Here is a 21,678-nt window from a genome sequence, read left to right as displayed (position 1 = left end):
AAGTTTATGAATATTGCGATGTCAGCGCTCCACGACCCTATTTTGTTGGTATGGATGTGGACAAGAGATCTAATGCTTGATGCCTTCATCCTATAAGAATTTCGTTAGTGAAGCATTAACAAACTCACCTCTTCCATCCGTTTGAAGGATTTTGATTTTTCTGTCAAATTGCGTGGCAACATATTTATGAAAGATAGTGAAGGCATGACAGAACTCAGACTTGTGTCTAAGAGGCACAAGCCAAATGTACCGACTAAAGTCATCAACCATTGAAACATAAAACTGGAACCCATTAACAAAATTCATGGGCGCAGGGCCCCAAATATCAACATGAACTTTTTCAAATAAACCAAGTGCCTTCTCCAAAACAGGTAAAAAGGGTAATCGGTTCATTTTTTTTAACTGGCAGCTCTCACACCAAGCTTTCGTGGAGGCACCAAAAACAGAGATAAGTCCAAGAGACTTTAAATTATGAAAGACCGCATCATGTGGGTGGCCCAAGCGTGCATATCCTTATTTGCTGCTTGAAAATAGTTGGAGGTCATGCGAGTTGGTGTCCAGTCGTGTTCTTCAACATTTGTTTCTAGCATCAAGGCAGAGAGAGCTTCACTGACATCTTTTCACTTGAAGCATGATTGAAGCAAACCAGCAGTCCCATACGTCATAGCCCATACGATCGGAGTTGGCATTGGACATTACTCTTTTTCTCACAAATTTGCTTATTGTCTCGTGATGATTGACCTGCAGTAGGATTAGAATTGGGTTTTCGATTACACTAGGGAAAACTACCTTGTGAGTTGAAGTTGGTGTTTTTCCCTTTGCCCTTGCCGTTGTTATTTTTATTTTTCTGGCCAAAAAAAGCATTGTGGGCAGCAGCATCACGATGTCGAGAGAACACCCGAGTCTTATAACCTTGGAGAAGTGGAACAAGCTCAGCAAACGGAGTTGGAGGCCTTAACATTGATGTGACAAAGTTATCATATTTATCACCCAAACCATTCAGCAGCGAGAATGCCTTGTTCTAGTCAGGCACAGGTTTTCGATGGCAGCTAGATTGTCACAGATGTTTTTGAAGTGTCTGAGATAGTCGTTGAGGAAAGTAGAGTCTTTCTTCTTCATGGTGGTGAGTTCCTGAATCAGATGGAACTCACGTTCCTGTGAAGTCTGCGCATAAGCATCCTTTAAGACAAGCCAGACTTAAGTGAATGTTTCAAGGCCAACTACGAGGCCAATAGCTTCTTTTGTAAGCGTGCCAATAATCCATCCACGAAGGAGGACATCGTGTTTTTTCCTGGTAGTGAATGCTAGATTTACTAATTTGGACGCAACAGTTGAACCAGTGGCTTTCGGAAGGAACTGGGATGGTTTCGCTGCTTCATCGGTAAGGTACTGAAGGAGGTCATGGCTCTCGGCCAAGCCTAGCACCTGTTCACGCCAGAGCGGATAGTTGTCATGCTTAAGGCGCAGCATTACAAAGTTGGCCATGTTCACTGTGATGGCGGCCATAGTTGAACTAAGAGAGAAGAAAGGTGTTTGCGGAAGCTAGGGTATGGATCTTTTCAAAAAGAAGAGAGGCGTGGGCCGTATAGCTCTGATACCATAAAGAATACTGCAGACAAACAATATTTGAATTGCATTCTCTTTTGATTAGATGAGCATTCATTTGATTGGCTTAAATAGACAATATTACATGTTGTAATATTTTGTACATAGAATTAGAAAGAGATTGATGGATCTAAAACAAGAAAGAGTAGAGCCGAGGAAGTCTTCCATATAAAGAGTAATTGACTAAATCTTGTGAGAGATTTTAGGTATTGAGTCGTTATATATCTGGTCTTCCTTATCTTGTAGCTGGTCTTCGTTATTCTTTTCTTATCTGTACCTTTGATGTATCAAATAAACTCAAAATTTTAAAAATTATTATAAACTAATTTATTAAATGCCAATTCATTCATAAAATCTGATGCAATACCTTAATTTTTTTTGGATTGAAAATTGGATATAGGTTATTTTAATCGAGCTTGTACGTTTTTGGATCTTCAATGTGCTCGGTTGAAAAAGTGCTCGAGATCACTCGCAGTTCACCGGTCGTGGCTCAAAGTCTGGTTGCTACCACTTACCCCTTGCTGCCGCATCGATTTGGAACCCTGTAGCACCGAATCCGATACTCCCTCGCGCGACTCTACGGTTGGATCTCGCAATGGCCGCTCCAAGATCTGTGCAGACGGATGAATTGAGTTCGGATTGCTTTGAGAGCTGTGCGTGTAGAGATCCAACGGTCTAAGTCGTGAAAGAAGATAAATCATTCTTTCGCGCGAAGGATGCAATCCGAACCCAGTCGTTTCAAACCGTGTACGACCACAAACGACGGGTCTCTTTATGGGTCCTTGGCAGGGTGCCTAAAAAAAGAACCAACTCTCCTTCTCACTTCCCGTTTTCTCTGATAATCTCTCAAGCCGGTTAATCCACGCCGGGGCGGTCGCTCGGGAGACAGACGGACAGAGAGAGAGAGAGAGAGAGAGAGAGAGAGAGAGAGCGAGAGCGCGATGAGTGCGGCGACGGCGACGGCCGTGGCGATGGCCCTGGCGGTGGCGGTGGCGCTGGGAATGGTGGCGACGTCGGCGGAGGCCGGGGACAACAACCGGGTGTTCCAGCCGTGCGCGGACACCAAGATCCAGAGGGGTGACGGCTTCACGTTCGGCATCGCCTTCTCGACCCGGGATTCCTTCTTCTTTAACCAGATCCAGCTCTCCCCCTGCGACCGCCGCCTCTCCCTCGCCTCCAGCGCGAACTCCCAGCTCGCCCTCTTCCGCCCCAAGGTCGACGAGATCTCCCTCCTCACCATCAACACCACCACCTACCCCGCCGTAAGATCTCTCTCTATTATCTCCCTCTATTCTTATGTCGATCGGGTTCGAATCTGGCTAGGGTTTCGTCTGTCTCAGCAATATTAGATTTCCAATTTGCCTGGTGATTGCGGATTTCTTTTTTGATTATTAGGTTTTTTCTTGAATCTCCCTCCCGTTTCTTCAAACAGTAATGGATGGGAATGTTGAACATTTGTTGTTATGTTTGGTGATTTAGATGCTTCTTCGTGATGTCATGATCATTTTAAAAGATAACTAGTTCCAAAACTGACAATGAATTGTTTTCCAAAAATTCGGATGGAAATGACAATAAAAATTGCAAACGATATGCTTTTTTGTGGCAAAATTTTGAGTGGCGTCTTACGTATGATCTGAAAGGAGTATGGATGTTTCCATTTGATAGGCCATAAAAGAATGTATTATACAATTCTGTATCAGCTCTGTGCGAATCATATTGTTCTTATGTTGTTGCTGTTCAGTGAGGTAATCTTTCAAGTACCTCATTGTTGATAAGCTTGAAAGCAAATGGTGTTTACCTATCTCATAGCAGTTTAATAAATGAAAATACGTATATGTTAATTATTGACTGGTTAAAATTGACACTTCTGGAAGGAGAAACAAGGTATGCAAGATACGGCAGGATTTTGGACAAGCATAGTAACTTGGTTTTCTGGTTGTTCTTATCATTAATGATGTTAAATGCCATGATCGGATTTTTCTGGTCCCCTCATTGCTTATAGAATGGCATTTTTGGAAGCTGATTATTGTCATCTAGTTTCTTGCTTTCTCCCTTTTGTTGGTACCAATGATTGAGTGGAGAAGATTTTTGATCGTCTGAAAAATAGGAGCCAATCACAGTGGTGTAATATGTTTCAAGAGCCTCGTTGGTATATAGGACAGATAATTCTATTAGGCTGGAACAAAGGAGCTTATGTGTAGTTCAAGACTGTCAAAGGCCTCCATAGGCACACAAGGTGTCTTACTATGGTGCTTGGGAAACCTCCTTACCTAGGTGTTTGCAAGGGTGGCCACCCTGGTGCTTAGATTAGCACATAGCAAGCATTCAAACACCTAGGGCTGCCTTATACTTAGGCAAGTAGAACAGTGCTTGCCAATGTTTCCTGGACATGAAAAAATTAGGATTTTTTTTTGGCATGTCCCCACATGGACACTATATGACACGTGTAAAACACATGTTAAATGCCATTGGCATGGCTTTTTTCCTATTTTGTCAGTTTCAGGTTCATGGCTCCCTTATCTCACGCTGGACAACAAATTAAAAATGCAATAGAAGAGAAAGATGGAGGGTAGAGAGGAGAGCTAGGGCACAACTATTTCTTGTTCACCTTCGAGGCATCCTCTTAAAGCTATGGTTCCAACACTCTAAACTCTTGATCCCATCTTGAGGGTGGATGAAATGAAGAATGGAGCAAATTGGCAACCTATCTTCCTCTTTAGAAACCTAGAGTTTGGGGTAAAATGTAGACTAGAGAGCATAAAGAAAGAATGATGGCGGCAGGTTTTCCATCCCAATCAAATTGGTGAGCCCAAATAAAGGTATGCCTAAAACTTTTGCTTTTAATGGACCTGCCACTAGATCACGTTTGATGTGGTTAAGAAGATGGGCTAAACCGAATAGGCTCAAGAAAAGTTCTCAAGCCATATAATTACTTTGAAAATTACCAAACAAAGCCCAGGATTATGCTTGAATACATACATAGATATATCTATATATCCATATGGATATAATTTTGAATCTTTGATATATTTGCTACAATTATACACCTTATGATTCTAATATGAAGATAAATTGAAGGGCATCTAAAAATTTGTGTACTCTAACTATTATCTTTTGAGTTGATTGCACCCTCTTGAGACTCTCGAAATAATGACTTCTAGAGAATGTGAAAGAAGTATATCCACTAAAACAGTGAATGCTTATATCAAACATCTCAACTATTTTGAGCTTCAAATACTCTTTCCATTGTAAATCTTATGCAAGCATCTGCAGGACCTTTTGCATGCACCCATTCATTAAAGAGGAAAGCAAAGACATGAGAGATGGCATAAGACATTGAACAACAGAGAGGGATGGGTAACTACTGACCATGACCATTCAAATCTAGTGGTGTGGTGAATGACTCTTCTAAGCAGATCCTTTTTCTTCTCTTTTTCCTCTTGAAATCCAAGCTCCCAAAGCTTTTCATTCTATTTGTTTAGGTGCCACGTAACTGAAGAGGCATTCTACCTCGGCCTTTGAAGAGTTCACCACCTAGGCAGTTTGCCAAGCATGGTGTAGGTGCTCCCTCATGATGGATTGCTTTTCAAAAAATTATAAGATTTTCTAAGAAAGTAGGGGAAAAGTGAGGATGCATAAGATCTCATACCTAGAGAAGGAGAAGAAAAAGCAATTTAGAACATTTAATATGCCGCCAAATGACTTTGATTCAGATATCGGCAAGAATGATGAAGAAATATTCAATTTTAGATTGCTGATTTTAAGGATATTAGCATGAGAGTTGGAACAAAAAGCTTGCTCTATTACAAGAGCTGAAATATTTAAAGTTAGGGTTTTCAATCATTATTTTATTGGATGAATGCTATACATGTTTCATGGCTTACTCTTCATAGCTTGATGCAATCACAAATTCTTTCTAGGTTATTTCAGTCCCTTGCGAATTAATTTTGATTTATTTAGGTTTCTTTTGGTCTGAGATTATGTATGAAACTGAGTTTTTTTAGTTTCTTTTAGCATAAGGTGTATTGGTAAGAATAGGGTAAGTATTAACTTTAAAGGCCTATTTAACCACCCTTTATACTTCAAATGGATGCAACTTGAGATCCATGATTATGTCGTTGCATTGCAGTATATGTTTTGATCAAGTTCAATGACATGAATCTGTGGATATATTAAATTTCTAAAACATACCTTTTTGATGGAGTTTTGAACTTTGAATGGCCTTAGATGGCATGTGAACTCTTTTTTTTAAAAATATTTTTTTAAGAACTAGGATCAGTGGAAGCCTTGCTGAAAGTTGGAGTGAGGGCGGAAACATATACTAGTTAAAAAACATATCAACATATTTTTTTTAAAAAACATATACTAGTTAAAAAACTCTTTTTTTAAAAAATAATTTTTAAGAACCTTAGGTCATCAGACCTGACCACTTACTGGAGGAGTTTGCAATATAATTCTCCATCTACGTGGATGCATGCTTCTTGAACATCTGTTTTACAAGATACCTTGGATACGGCTGCAAAGATCTTTTTAGTTTGTTTCCTTCTGTGTCAGTAATTTATTTATGACTTACCTAGCTATTAGATTAGGACTGTTCCTTGTGGTAAAGGGTAGCTTAGGTTATTGTTATTTTATTTTGTTGAGACAAGTCTCATCTTAACTAACTCAGTTCTTTTCTTTCCTTTTTCTCATTTCCTTTTCTTAATGTCACATTTGGTATGTTTCAAACCTGATTTGGTTACAGGCATGCCAGACCACCACTGTATTACTCAACAACATCTATTTAAAGGCCTACACTATTGCTCCCGATAATGCTCAAATCTTGCTTGATACTATAAATTCTATTTCTTCCCAGCTTCTACTCCAATCATAGCAAACTGTTCGTGCTCTTATCATTATAATATTCTGTCGCTTATTGCAACCTCTTTAAGGACCTTTAGCTGTAATTTTTCTTTCTCTGGGTTCTGTCAATGAGTATTACCACCATTGTTGTATTTGACAAGCATGTAGAAAAATATTTGCGATAATGATGGGTTAAAACTTTCAGTTTTGGTAGGAATATCATACAAACTACTCAATCATGTCGAAAGAAAGCGAATTATGTTTTTAGATCCGTAACAAAAGGTTGTCATTGGGTCTTGTAGATATTGGATTTTCATATGTGAAAGTGTAGGAATCTAATCCTGCTTCATTGGATTCATCACAATTAATTTAGTGTCGCTGATAACACACAGGAGTCCATAATGTCACTCCCTTCTTGTTATTGTTGCCAGTCATTTGTTCTGGATCTTGTTAATATCTGTCTGCAGTTCTTGTGAAGTAGATCCTCTTGTACCATCCATTAATACTGTTATATGGCAAGTTGCTTCAAATGCTCGTGCTTAGTTGAGGTAATTTCATCTTTTGACCACTAGACATCTTTAGATACTTTTCAGGTTTTAGGTTTTTTTCTTTGTTGATGTCAGCATTGGACATGAATGTGTGTCATCAAATCCTGCTATTGAGAGTATCAACCAATGCCGACTCATATCAGCTTGTGTTGGTTTGATGCCGGTTGATGTGGTTGGATATCACTCATTACCGAACCAAAAGAAAATCCTTTATATTTGTTTGTTTGTTTATTTTATTTCGACACATCATGACAAAGTTGGTGCTAAAGGACAACACATTGCATGTGCCATGCCAGCCATTGGTTGGTATGCCTCATGCCAGCAACCAAGGTCCGCCGTACCGGTACCGATTGGCGTACCGGTGGCGGCCCGGACCGGTACGAAACCGGTCCCGTACCGGTCCCGTACCGGTCCCGTACCGGTTTTTCAACAATAAACTACCGGTACCGGATTTCACGCTGATCCGGTACCGGTCCCAGGCCGGATCGGCCCGTACCGGCCGGTACGGACCGGTACGGTAGACCATGCCAGCAACACTTAAATCTTTGGTACTTTTTATTAGCAGCAGTAAAGTGTATGTGCAAATGCAGGTAGAGCCCATCATATTGAAAAGGAAAATTTGCAAGTATGATTATGTTAACATCTGCCAAAGATTCTTGTTTAATTTGCTTCCTGCTTAACACAGATAGGCTTAAACCTTTTTGATTAGCAAAGAAATTGCTAGGAGAGTTGGCTTTAAGTAATAAAAGAGGGAATCATGCAAATACAGATGCTGCAAAGATGGTAGAGGAAAATAACTCAAGTTGTCAAAAGGAAGTTGGATTTTTAAGTCATATTGTGCTACTAAATCTTATAATTTGTCATGGAGATATTAATGGGGTGTGTGAGGCACTGATATTTATCAAGAAGAAGGAGAGGGATTGGGCCATGTATTAGTCTACAACTATGGTGAGGAGGCAAGCATGGGACAAGTCGGGGACATATGGGTGCTATTTAGGTCCACTAGGTAGTCAAAGGGTTTGCAATGTTGTAGGATGCAACACATAAAGGACTTTGATTTGTGTTCAATAGATGATTGCTTTAATATGGCCCAGCCAGCAGCTTGCATCTTATCTTCACTTGCCAGTGGAGTAAAGACGTCTCATAGACTTTGATTCATGTTTTTGTAGATGATTGCTTTATAATGGGACGACCAACAGTTAACCTGCATCATATTTTTGCTTGCCAATAATATGAATACATGGCCTCTTCGAAAATTGCTATATGGATATAAGATTAAAGTGAAGAAAGGAATCATAAGTTGCATGGTAAGAAGATTTTCTATGGAGCCAAGAGAAGAGAGGAACCACATGCTGATGTAGATCGTTGGTACTGGTTTCTATTGGAAGTGTGGCCCATGAGAACAATTGGAGTGAGAGATTTTGTGTCCAAGTTATTTTGTATTGGAACTAGTGTAGAGAGTGAAGAATGTATGCAGGCAGTTATCTACCAAAAAGCCACAATGGTCTTAGCAACATCATTGTCATGCAAGCTTTTCAACCAAAATGCTCTTCATGCTTTTATATTGTAGTAAAAATCTAGTGTATGATTTTCATTATACATGATTAAATTCAACTTTTTTCAGTATCTCTTGCAAATAGTTCCTGGCAAGTCAATAAGTCCCAAATACCATCATTGCATAGTGGGACAGTACAAAGATGTCCTCTTTGTGATTCTTCAATTGAATATCACCATAAATCTGCCGATAGTTCAAGTGTCAGACGGGTATGTGATGCATTTTTTTCAACATACTTTATATAATAGCATCTATTGGTGTTGTATTAATTTGGTGAGTTGCATTGAAAGTGGCATTATTATTATGTGGAGTTCGTGTTATACATGTATTGGATCACAATAGAGGTTGACAGGTTATCTAGGACAATAATTCCATTTTCTTGCAAGCTTGTCATGACACCTAAAGGTTACGTAAGCTATGCCCTTTATGGAGGTATGCAGAAATATCCTGGAGCTATATTTTTAAATCTAAGAGATTCAGGGTTGGGAATTTTTGTAGCTGTTGGACCTCCTGTATAGGTTTTCTCCTAGAAGGCTGGAGAATACTATTGATGGCAGAGGGCAGGATTGAATGTTGTCAGTTCCATTTTATGACCCAAATTTTTCTGTGGTTTGTGTATATTAGGAATGCTTTGAAGTGAAAATCCAAGAAAAAGAGGTTTCAATTAGAGTATTGCAACAACAATATTCTTTTCACTCTGTATGGCTTATTTGAATTTTGTAGAGGCAATCAAGGTCGGAGGAACTGGTACCGGGCACCGTACCAGTTCTCCGGTGGGACAACTCGGTACGGGCCGTGTCGGGCTTGTACTGAGAGAGAGTGGGGGTTGGAGGAGGGTGGCGGATGCCGGTGGAGTGCTCCTTGCGGCCTTCGCCGGCACTCCGCCAGCCTCCTGCCCCCTCTCTCTCTCTCCCTCCCCCCATAGTTCTCTCTTTTCTTCTCCTTCTCCGGTTCGAGACGGTTCCGCTGATCCTGGAGGCAATCCACCTTTTTCTATTACTCGCTTGCCTGTAAGCCTTTAATATTCTCTATAAAAGGACATCAACTTTTCTTGAACTTACTCCATCTTGACTTGTGTATTGAAAAGAATAGCCACCTAGTCCACAATTTAACTACAAAATCATAATTTTCGTAAATAATTTCATTTTGCTTAATGATGGGTGTGATTTGTGGTAAAAAAATGATCCAAAGCCTACATTCAGGATATGTAAGACAATATTCATATTATTTTGTTTGTCATGAAATTTCTTTCCTTGTTGTGAGTTTGACAAGGGTCATTGATTGAATTATATTTATATACCACCTCAATAAATAATAAAATGGGTGATAACATTGGGAGTTGAGGGAGGGCAACTCTATTTGTTGTATGGTTCTCATTGCTTCTTTTTTCTTATCGCTACAACGTGTCCTGGTTAGAGTGACAAATAAGCAAGGGTTGGTTTGGTTGTTGCCTGTAAACGACCCACTCCAGCATAATCCGGTTCTAGCGTTAAATGAACAAGGGTTATTGAAGATTACAGAGTCTTTTAGTAGTAATCTGGTACATAACAATAGTCAGTTGGAGTAGTAAGGAGACGAGAAATTATATCATGTAAAGAAGGTACTCCTTGGAATGTTGGAACTTTGCTCAGAAGAAGTAGAGAACTAGTGGATCGTCTAGGAAAATCAATATTGTTTACTTGCTAGAAATTAAATGAAAAGGTAGTAAATCTAAGGATATAGGGGATGGTTATTAACTATTATATGTAGGTAAAGATATAATAGAAATGGTATGGGAATAATAGTGGGTAAAGAAATGAATGGTAAAATTGTAGATGTAAAAATAATAAGTGATGAATTGACTTGATCATGGGTCGGGCTGAGCCAGGCTTGGTTCGGGCCTTGCCCCAAGGTTAACATAATATACTTAGGCCTAGGTAGGCTTGGCTCAGCTTTCGAGCCTACTTTTTAGGCCAAAATCCATCCCTTACCCAGGCTTTGGGCTGGGCCTCGAGCTTCTTTATCAAGGAGATCCAGTTCTGAAGAAGATTTTTTTCTTTGCTGCACTCGGAATGGGCCAAATTGGGAAGGACCGTATGTCGTCACCATGGTTCACCCTGGAATACATATTAGAATTGCTAACTCAGAAGGATAAGGAGCAGATCTAACTGGAGTCGATCAAAAAAATGCTTTTATCTGAAATCTCACTCATGCAGAAACGTAGGAAATGAACGGAGCGCAAATGCCCAAGTGAAAACTAGCAGCACATGTTGGGAATTTTAACCCTTCGATGTGGGACCAACCAAACCAAATGGAAGAAGACTCTAATTGTTAAAAAATGCTAAATATGAATAATTGAATATTACCAATACTAGGAGCTATTTCAATACTCGATGACTAAAATAAGGTACCTTAGGATTTTAGGTATTCTCCATTAATTTTACATATCGACAAAACCTAGGGTTAAAAAAATCAGCTTGGGTCAAGCTTTAGTTTCCAAGCCGGAGTTTGGTCTGTTTAATAAACATGCTTATTTTCAGGCCCAACCCAGCCTGCCGCAAGCCCGCATACAAGGCGTCGGGCTTGAGTAGGCCTAGTGAATTGCTTGGCCTATAAATAGGTCTAGTAATGAAGTAATAGCTATTAAATTAGTTTTAGAGGAGGAGATTATTAATGTAATTAATGCTTATACACCACAAGTAGGCTTGGAGGAGAGGATTAAGCAGCAATTTGGGAAAAATGGATAGATTGATGCAAAGTATACTTGAAAGAGAAAGGATTCTTTTACATGGTGACATAAATGGACATGTAAAGAAGATTGTAACATGATACTAGGAGAGAGTTCAAGAAGAAAGAAAAGAAATTAATAAATATTCAAATATGTGATGGTGGAATTTAAAAGGAGAAAATGTTATTTCTTTTAGGGATATATTACTAAAGAAGGAAAATTGAAGTCTAAGGACTAAATCAAATAAAATATGGGACCAAATGGTCAGTTGTATTGAGTGGGTAGCTAAAGATATTATTAGGAGAGTCAAAAAGGAAAAGATATAGAGCAAAAGGAAAAATTCTATATATTGATCTTTATTGACTTTGAAAAAGCTTACGTAAGTGGGCCACTAAAGATATTCTAGGAGAGTCAAAAAGGAAAAGATATAGAGCAAAAGGAAAAATTCTATATATTGATCTTTATTGACTTTGACAAAGCTTATGATAGGGCACTAAGAAATGTAATTAGGCGGGCTTCAAGAAGGAAGGTGTATAAAAATGATATATTAAAGTAATTGAGAATATATTCTAGAATATTGACAAATTTAAAAGTTGCTTCGGTACAACCAATATATTTCTAGTTACTACAAGCCTGCATCAAGGACCAGTGCTAAGCCCCTATATTTTTGCTCTAATTATGAATGAACTTGATGATAATATTCAGGGAGTTGTACCATGGTGTATATTTTTTGTAGACAATATAGTGTTGATTGAGAAAAAGAGAACTAAACTCAAGGTTTGCCGTACCGGTCGCTTATCAGTACGGTTTTGGTTCGTACTACTTTAAATCGGTACTAAACTGGAACACTTTTTTCCGCCGGAGCCGGAGTTGGAGCCAGAGAAGAAGAGAACGAGAGAGCGAGCGGGGAAGGGAGGGAGGAGAGGAGAGGGGACGCGGCCGCGACCTTGGCCTCCGCCGGGCTCCTGCAGGCTTCCCCGCTCCCCCTGCTAGCTTCCCCGCCCCCTCGGCCTCCGCTGGCCCTCCGCGGGCGGCGGAGGCCTCTCCTCCCTCCCTCTCTTTCTCGCTCTATCTTCTTCTCTTCGTCTTCCTCGGCTCCGACTAGGTTCGGCCCGTACTGGTTTTCACGGCTCCGACGTACCGATTACACACTGAACCGGTTCGAATCGGCCGATACGGGCCGGTTCGTCAGACCATGACTAAACTAAATACGAAATAGACTTATGGAGGAAAATATCAGGGGATAAGGGCTTAAAGATCAATAGAACCAAGACAGAGTATATATAATGTAAATTTAATAAGAACGAAAGTGAAGATGTGATACCAATTAAGATTTATGACCAAGAGATACTATAAAGTGATCATTTTTGTTTACTGAGTATTTATTATACAAAATAATAGGGAGAATAGATGAAGATATATATGTAGAATTAGAGCTAATTGGATGAAGTAGAGAGGTCCTTCTGGAAATTATGTGACAAGCACATACCTTGGAGACCTAAAGGAAAATTTTTTAGAACAATACTAAAGCCTTCTATATTTGATGTTAAGAGTGTTGGGGAATAAAAATAGTACATGAAATCAAGTTAAGATTAGCAAATATGAGAATGTTAAGATGGATGCGTGGTAAAACTTGAAAAGATAAAATAAGAAATGAAATAGGAACTACGGGAGTTGCACAAATAAGGTCCAAGGAATGGAAAGTCGACTGAGACTATATGAATATATACAATGAAGATCTGAGGAGGCTCCAGTAAGAAGAGGTACTATGGGTTTTGTTGAAGAGGCTAAGAAAAGGAAGGGAAAATCTAAGGTGACATGAATAAAAATTGTGAGGAGGGACATAGAGAAAATTGGAATAGCATTAGAATACTTGGTGAATGAAGATTTATAAAGCCAACTCTAAATAGTTGGAAAAAGGCTAGATGGTTATGGCTTTTTAATCTATCATTATTTCTTCTAGTCCTTGTTATCAAATGCATACACATATTTGTTAAGAAGAATCTCAAAGTCTACCATTGTGAGAGCTATTGGCATCATGTATTGACCCCATGGCATGCCGTATTGTACTGAATTAGATGGTATCGGACGTACCGTAGGGTACTGTACCAAATTGGACGGTACCGGGCGTACTGTACCGGTTTGCAACCGGTGCGGGTAGTGTGCCGACCCTCAATACGCCAAAAATTTTTTGTATCGTACCGTACCGATACTATGCTAATGTGGCACCAGTACGGGGTTCGATACCAGTACGGCGAACTTTGATTGACCTATATACGGGCATAATCATACCACTAAACTCTAGTAAGTTTATCATAAATTTTGCAACTATATTTTATCTTTATATATATAGCATAAGATTTCTCATCGAAAGTTCTACTAGCTCTACCTTTTGATGATTTTGTTGAATTAAACAATAAGCACATCTAGTTAATGTTCTCTCTTTCTATGTGATGTAGGTATAGTTTATCGAGGCATCGCTTCATGTGCTATACTTTTAGTTTTGCATTGATTATTGATAACATTCACCAAAGTATTTCGCAAGGTTTGCCGAACTGATATCAGGAGTTGGACGATCGGCTGCCAGAACGATAAGGTATGGGTCCGTGCTATGCCGTTCCGGGAGCGAATCGTTTTTTTTACTGTTTCTGAACTAAAATTGGCAAATGGTTTGCCGACTTCACTGTAGCAAGTCAACAAACCATTTGCGACTTTAGTTCAAAAGTAGTAAAAAATAAAGGATACCCTGTTCGTTTCAAAATAAGAGATCCTTATTTCAAAACAAAACAGGGACGGCTTGGAAGCCCTCTCTTCCTTTTTCTTAGTGACTGGAGAGTCTCTCTCGGCCTCTCTCTCTCTCTCTCTCTCTCCCTCTCTTTCCTTCCCTCTCCCTCTCCTTCCTTCCCTCTCCCTCTCCCTCTCCCTTCCTCCCTTCCTCTTTTCCTCTCTCTCCTTCTTCCTCTCCCCCTTCTTCACCAGATTTGTCGAACCGAGGGCTCCCCCATACAGTTTGGTACGCCCCAAACCGCTCTCTCTCCTTCTCCCTCTCCCCCTCCTTCACCGGATTTGTCGAACCGAGGGCCTCCCCATACAATTTGGTATGCCCCAAACCCAGCGGTTTGGGATAGTATTACCTTCCGTATACTATGCCTGCAGTATGAATCTTTAAATGAAAGTGTATTTCCAGTGTCATGGTTATCAATTTGTGATGTAAAAAAATATGCATCGATCGCTTGATTTACAGCTCCATATGCTTGTGGAGTAGGTAAATATGGTCTCTGTATAGTTGGGGCACTGGACAAGAAAGTATCTACTTTGCTTTATCTTATTTTGCTCATTCATACCTCGTAACTAGTTAACAGTATGCTGAGAAATGCGGCTTTAGTTGTTTACTTGAGTTTATTTCTTGCTGCTTGACTATTACAATTGAGGAGCATTTTCTTATATATGATGGCATCTCATCGTTTCTTGTTGAGATGCATCTTTTACTTCAAAACTTTGTTTGTCATTATTGTTCTTAATTGATCATCAACCCTTGCATTTGTCTCCTTGCTGGAGTGAAAGGGATCTGAGGAAGGTGGAAATGGCTTGTATCATGGTAACGTATGTTTTTGAGCCTTGTTGTGGTTTCTTCTTATGGAGGGTTCATTGCTTCTTGTATCTTGTGGTTTCTAGTGATGTTTGAGCCCCCATTCCTTCTTGATGTCATTTTTTTAATTGAGAGGTAAAATCAGAGGTGGTGGATGTACATTTTCTGCTTTTCTTTTGGGAAAAGTCATTTTGAAATTGTGTTTCACAGACTTCAAAAGAGCTTTCAATTGTAAAGAACTTATTTTGAACCATCGAAAACATGCAATTTGCAGAACCGTTAGATGCAGATTGATATGGATTATTACCCGATTTTCATCCTATGAACAGTTAAAAGGGATAGATTCTTGCCCATCAGCATTATCTTATTTAGGATTGAATTGAAATTCGCATCTTGTTCTGAAGGATCTCAAATTTACAGTGCTAGTCTTTGTGCTTTGCCATTCCAATCTTTTGCTGGAGTCAGTCTACTCTTCCTTTTTTTGGGTTCGCACACCAATCTTGTGTGATGTAAACAATTTGCATTGTGGATCATGCTGCTTTCCTATTCTTTTTTTCTATTTTAATTTATTTGCTGATGATGGTTTGTTCTCCTTCTATCACTTTTTTCTTCTTCTTTCTTTTTTTGTATGCGGGTGGTGTGCTGGCAAGTCATAATTGTGCATTTTGTTTTTATAGCCTGTAGCATTTGGTCTTTTGTGACTTAATCTACCAGGCATAAACATCTGCTTGGTTATTTATTGGACTTAATAATTCATGATCATTTCCCTGACAAAACTTCATACTTACACTGTTAGTTCTGGTTTATAAATGACTGCCATGCTTACAGAGTTCAAACCTTGCTCTCCAGAACACAGTTTTCTCTCGGTGTTGGCCTTTTTGTCTTATCCATTAATAAATAACTAGAAAACAGTAATATCCTGTTGTTTAAGTGCACGGTTTCTCAGTATTGTTCAAAAATATAAATTGTTAATTTGAAAATGCAGCCCTTAATGGAGAAGTTTCATGCCATTATCAGGTAACTAATGGTGGATTCATGGTAGCATTTGCTGGTAGGAAGTATGCAGCAAGATCCCTTCCAGCATTCATTGGTAACAGTTCATATACTGTTACCAGCTTTACACTGGTATGTTACTAATATATGATCCTGGAAATAAAGAAATATAGGTCGGCAAATTCTGCTTGTTGCTGATTTGCCAACTTGAATGCTTAATTAGGTACTTGAGTTTCATAAAGGCACACTTCAGAACTTGTATTGGAAGAGAGATGGTTGTGCTTCATGTTCAGGGAAGTCAAACTTTGTCTGTCTGAACAAACAAGAGTGTGCAATCAAAACGTCCAACTGCAAGAACGCGAACCAGGGTGGCTCGGTTGATTGCAGCATTGGAATACAGTTGGCCTTCTCAGGTACTGATAAGCATGATGCTGTCCTCAATTCATGGTACGAGGTTTCCAACCTCCAGCAATACTCCCTCTATGGACTGTATTCCAACCTTAGAGATTCTCTCACCAGCCAGTACGACAAAATCTTCTAGCCTGTCTAATCGAGTTACCAAACTCCTGACTGGCACTGCTGTCATATTTTTCCTTTATCATGTCTCATATTACCTTATATATTCTGCTTTGTATTGGAAGTTGCTGTAAAGTTGCTTGAACCTTGGAGTCAAGACTGTCCTTTCCTGTAATCCACATGTATTAGCTGGTTCTTGACCATATGCATTTTATTTGCTATTGTAAGTTCCATGTATCATTTTCTATTTCTTTTTGGAATCTCAAACATCTGGATTATTTTATTCTTTTCCTTCTGAGGGTGGTGGTTGTACCTGAGGGTCATCGTCCTGAGTGGACCATATCTGGTATTGCTTGACCAAGTTGATCTTGGATGCTTAATGTTCTAATTGCACAGTAAATACTGGTATGCTTCTTGAATCTAACTGATAGCAGAAATGTCACTGTTGTGTTCGGTGCTTGTTCTGAAGCAATGAAATGATCTTACCAGCTTTGCATTGCGGGGGACCAATGTCAGACTCATTCAAAAGTCAATTGTGCGTGCATGAGTATAATTTTGTCAGGTGTATTAAGGTTTTAGTTACCAAAAAAATCTGGATTTAAGTTTTTGAGACGGGAACCAAGAATCTACCGACACTTTTCTATATTAGCTGATACAAAATCATGCTTATGTGAACATTGTATTCTTATGGCCTTGATTAATTCGTTCTTATGTGGATACTTACAGCTGGCCTTCCTGGTAGTGTTGTTTCATTTGCCTTAGTCTATTCCTATAATTAGAACTAGCACCAATAATATGGAGGTGAAGTTCTTTGAGGCGTCCTATTTGTTATTTCTTACGGATCATTTTGTCCGTCTCTGATGTTCAACTATATTCTGTTCATCGTTAGGAGAGGAACGATTATTAGGTCTGCCGGAAATATCCAATAAAGAGTGAGGGAACTTGATGTCCTTCGCTGTCCGGGTAATAGGGTGGCGATTAACAAGGCAGATTGGAATAGATCAAGACCTGGTCCGCTGGAGAATGCATCTAGTTCTGTGTGTACTTTGTTTCCAATCTGAATCAATTTGGTGGCCTTTTATTGTTACGTTTATTTTTAGTCAGCTTATTATGCCACCTAGGCTACTTAAATGACTCTAATATCTGCTACTGAACCTAATGTATGCGTCGATGACCGGCTCTGAATAATCTTTAGCCACTTCGGTAAATTATTGCCTACATGCACTGCATGCAGCAGCTGCTGATTCCTGTGGTGGTGCATTGGGATGCATGCCTGGTGAATAAAGCTCACAAAAATCAGTGGCCATTAATAGCCAGAGGATGCATGCCGTGTAGGCTATATTTTCTCTTGGCCATTTATATTATATATCCATGCAAAGCCACTGAAGCATATTCCAGATTCTTGAGACTGCTGCTTTTCACTCTTTTTGTTTCCTTTTTTACCCTTGATTATTTCTTTCATTTTGGTGCTCTTTCCTACGTTAGATGCTTGTTGGTCTCTCTTGCACAATCTAAAGCATCCGCTCCAGCCTAAACTAGAGTTAGACTTCGGCATGCGGAAGAAGGATTCACCTTTCTTCATGTGAATTATTATTGGATTATCCACTTACATAGATCTCAAAATACTTCAAATTCATCGACAGACTACATTGATAAACATTTTTTTATTAAAACATGCATTGGTAATTATTCTCAGTTTTCCACGATTGCTTCTTTTGTTCCTTTTTAAGCTTAAAACTGCTCAATTTAATTCATCTTAAGAGTTATTCATTTCTTATAGATTGATTTCTCGAAAGATCAGGTAATAATGGACCACTAGGAAAAAAAATCATCAGCTAATTATGATTCTTTACCTAGCTAATTATGCTTCTTTACATGCTAGATGGTGAAAGCCAGTGGCAGTCCTGTACGCCATTTGCGTATGCGGTTAGTGAAGATCCCACTCTCTATTGCTCATGTCAGCATCGGGCAGCATCTTGATGATGCAGATCCGAACGCCAATAGAGACCCCATAAGAAGCACACCACCTTTAGACCCTTTTCTTCCATGGCTGAGTATTCCACTTGGGCACGTCTCAAGGGCGTGTCGATGCATTAACTCATCATATAACGACACTTGGTACAGATCATCCTCAATTAGCCATGCATGAACAAGCTTATATTTTTAACTAAACTCTCTCACACACTTTATATGTACAAACTTATCTCCTACGTTTTAATAGTTTATATGCACACCATCTGCAACAAAATCTAGATTTTACTGACAAAAGCTGGATTTTTCTTTTTTAAAGAATTGCTGGAAAGCAGACTCCATCCATACCATACTTTATTGTCCACTATGTCACGTTACTAGTACCAATTTGAAAAGTTACAAATCTACCGTTGGAAACATATAGTGTACGTGAGAGAAAGCATTATATGGCTATTATTCTCATTAGATTACAACCTTTTTCTTCTTTTATATACGTAAAAGAATATATTCTCATCTTAACTAGCATTCTTCCCTTCTTTTCTCTCTCTCAAAGAGGCCAAAACCAAGCAAAGAGGTGTTCATCCATTCAAGATGGAAGCATATATGGATACAAGATCGTGGAGACAAAAAAAGGTGAGCTTTTCTGGTCAAGGAGCCTCCACTATAAACTTACAATAGTAGACACCCATAATCCTTAAAATAAAATAAATTTGGACAAGTGAGTGCTATAAAACACTACTAACCTTTATGTGGAAAAGTAAGTCATAATATTTAATAGGTGCTTGCTTGTATGCAAAAACATTATAATACAAGGATGACGACGATGACGAGAACCACCAAAAAAGAGAAGAAGAGAAAGGGAAAACTGCAAGGTGTGCCATCTGAGTGTGCTTCAACAGGACAAGGCAGGGTGGGGTTCACCAGCACTGTTTGCATTGAAGCCTGGATAGGAGGAACCATGCTCTTGCACCATTGCATCCATTCCTCACATCTCAACAGGGTTGGATCCACAGGGTAAAGCATTTCAAGTGGTCTCATGTTCCCCGTTGAGCACAGTACGTCATGCACGGGAGACTGTGACCAAACAAATTTGTACAAAAATTTGTTAGAAATGTTTGTAGGACTTCAGGCCAGTGAGTGGATCCCAGAGCTAGAAACTAGAAGGGAGTAATATTTGGCATGCAGACACGTCAATGAAATCATTCTGAGCTCTTATAGTATCTTGCTTTGTCTTTCATGGCACCTAAGAGCAGCTCGTTGTTTGCATTACTTCATTCAGTTTAAGACAAGTGAAATGTTTGCCTAATCCCTTCTCTACAAGAAATAGATATCTCCTCGAGTGCACCAATTGATTGGATGATTGACAGAAAATTCCAAATTCGGAGGGAGCATGACATCGAGCATAACTAAGACTGAGAGCTAGATCCTTATTGGATCGAAAATATTGAAAATTTTGTTCAAAGAATTTGTTTATTTTTTGCAACTTTTGAATTTTTTCAGCAAGAATTCATTTTTTTTTTTGTCATGAGATGAAAATGTGCCTTTGGTCCTTACCATGCTATTGTACCTGTTCAAGCTCTTAATCTATATTGGAAAAATTTAAATGCACACGGCCCGAGATTCAGCAGCATGTGCATTTGAATTTCGCGAAACGTGTTCGCGAAATCACCGCGGGAGCATCCGCAGAAGGTACGGACGCGTCCGCAAAAAGACCTTCTAAACACCTCTATAAATACCTCTTGATTTCATCTCTTTCGGAACACAAAAAATTAGAGAAAAATATCTGAAAAATTCTGAAAAAAAGTTCTTCCTCTTAGCCAATTCTGATTTTTATTTTTGCAATTATATTCAGTTTATTTTATTTTTTTATTTTATTCTTTGCTGGATCTGCAAGTTCGATCGAGTTCAATTTGGCTTCTTCCGAGATATATCGAAGAACAAGTTTAGGGTCGTCGTATCTTTGAGGAGGATTGTCGGCAGATCCGTACGTAGGGGCAAACATTTTTTTGGGATAGCGTCTATGCGCTTCGACCTGCCTTCAATCAGGCTATTTTCTCTTACTTTTGTTTTAAATTTAATATTAGTAGATATGTAGAATTTATAATTTTATGATTTGAATTTATTAAATGAATAGATTTATTTTATGCTAGAATATATTTCTTTTGTAATAAAATAGATTTATTTCGATACCAAATAATATATATATATATATATATTATTTTTTTAAGAATTTCTATTAATTGTAATTATTAGATTTATTTGCTTAGTTAGGTGATATATTGCTAGCAATCCAAAGAAGTGTTTAGTTTATTTTTTTTGTTAGTAATATATAATTCATTAAATCATTCTAAAAAGATAATAATAATTTGTTTAACCTCCAAAAGATTTATTATACCTCTATTTGGACTCCTTAAGAAGTAATTTTCAGATCTCATTCAAACAAAAAATTCAAAAATTGGTTAATACATAATAATTAATTCATTAAATTGACTTATTAATTCTCAATCAATTATTCTAATAAGATAATAAATTATTTTAATATATAATTCATTGAATTGACAAATTAAATCTCAATTACAATAATTGATTTGTTAGCACAAAATTAGTAATCAATTATTCTAATAAGGTAATAAATTTTATAATTGAATTGACATTTTAGATCTCAATTATAATAATTGATTTGCTACCACAAAATTAGTAATCAATTATTCTAATAAGATAATAAATTTTATAATTCATTGAATTGATATTTTAGATCTCAATTATAATAATTGATTTGCTACCACAAAATTAATAATCTATTATTCTAATAAGATAATAAATCTTATAATTCATTGAATTGACATTTTAGATCTCAATTATAATAATTCATTTGCTGACACAAAATTAGTAATCAATTATTCTAATAAAGTAATAAATCTTATAATTCATTGAATTGATATTTTAGATTTCAATTTACAATAATTGATTTGTTAGCACAAAATTAGTAATCAATTATTCTAATAAGGCAATAAATCAATTCTAATATATATTTATTGAATTAACATATTTGATTTTAATTACAATAATTGTCCAGCTAGCACTAAATTAATAATTTATTATTACTAATTCAGAAAATTCAAACAGAAAATTCAAAAATTGATTAATCCATAATAACAAATTTAAGTTTGCGCTTAGGCTTTTATAAAAATTGAATTTGTGTGATTTGTAGTGATTATATCCAGTAACTAATAGTGTCAAAGAAAAGCTTGTCAAAAAGGCATACGTGTCTAAGAAAGGCTGGTATTTAAGTGAGCCTAGTACTCCACCACCGATTTGGAGCTGATCTGGTTATTATTTTTTTGGATATATC

The 21,678-nt window shown here is 38.0% G+C and overlaps 1 protein-coding gene across 1 annotated transcript; it reads left to right on the top strand.

Moving 5' to 3' along the window:
• Window positions 1-2,330: 2,330 nt before the first annotated feature.
• Window positions 2,331-16,638, top strand: LOC103722495 (uncharacterized). Its single transcript, XM_026810554.4, has 3 exons — window positions 2,331-2,867; window positions 15,864-15,971; window positions 16,063-16,638. Exons 1-3 carry the CDS (start codon window positions 2,547-2,549, stop codon window positions 16,378-16,380), a joined length of 747 nt encoding a protein of 248 aa, XP_026666355.4. The 5' UTR covers window positions 2,331-2,546; the 3' UTR covers window positions 16,381-16,638.
• Window positions 16,639-21,678: the final 5,040 nt, after the last annotated feature.

Source organism: Phoenix dactylifera, chromosome 9 (assembly GCF_051530095.1).
Source record: "Phoenix dactylifera cultivar Ajwa chromosome 9, Ajwa_hap1_PhDact_Kaust_v1.1, whole genome shotgun sequence".
NCBI lineage: Eukaryota > Viridiplantae > Streptophyta > Magnoliopsida > Arecales > Arecaceae > Phoenix > Phoenix dactylifera.
The sequence above is the reverse complement of the archived record's forward strand: the minus strand, read 5'-3'. Positions and strand labels throughout refer to the sequence as shown.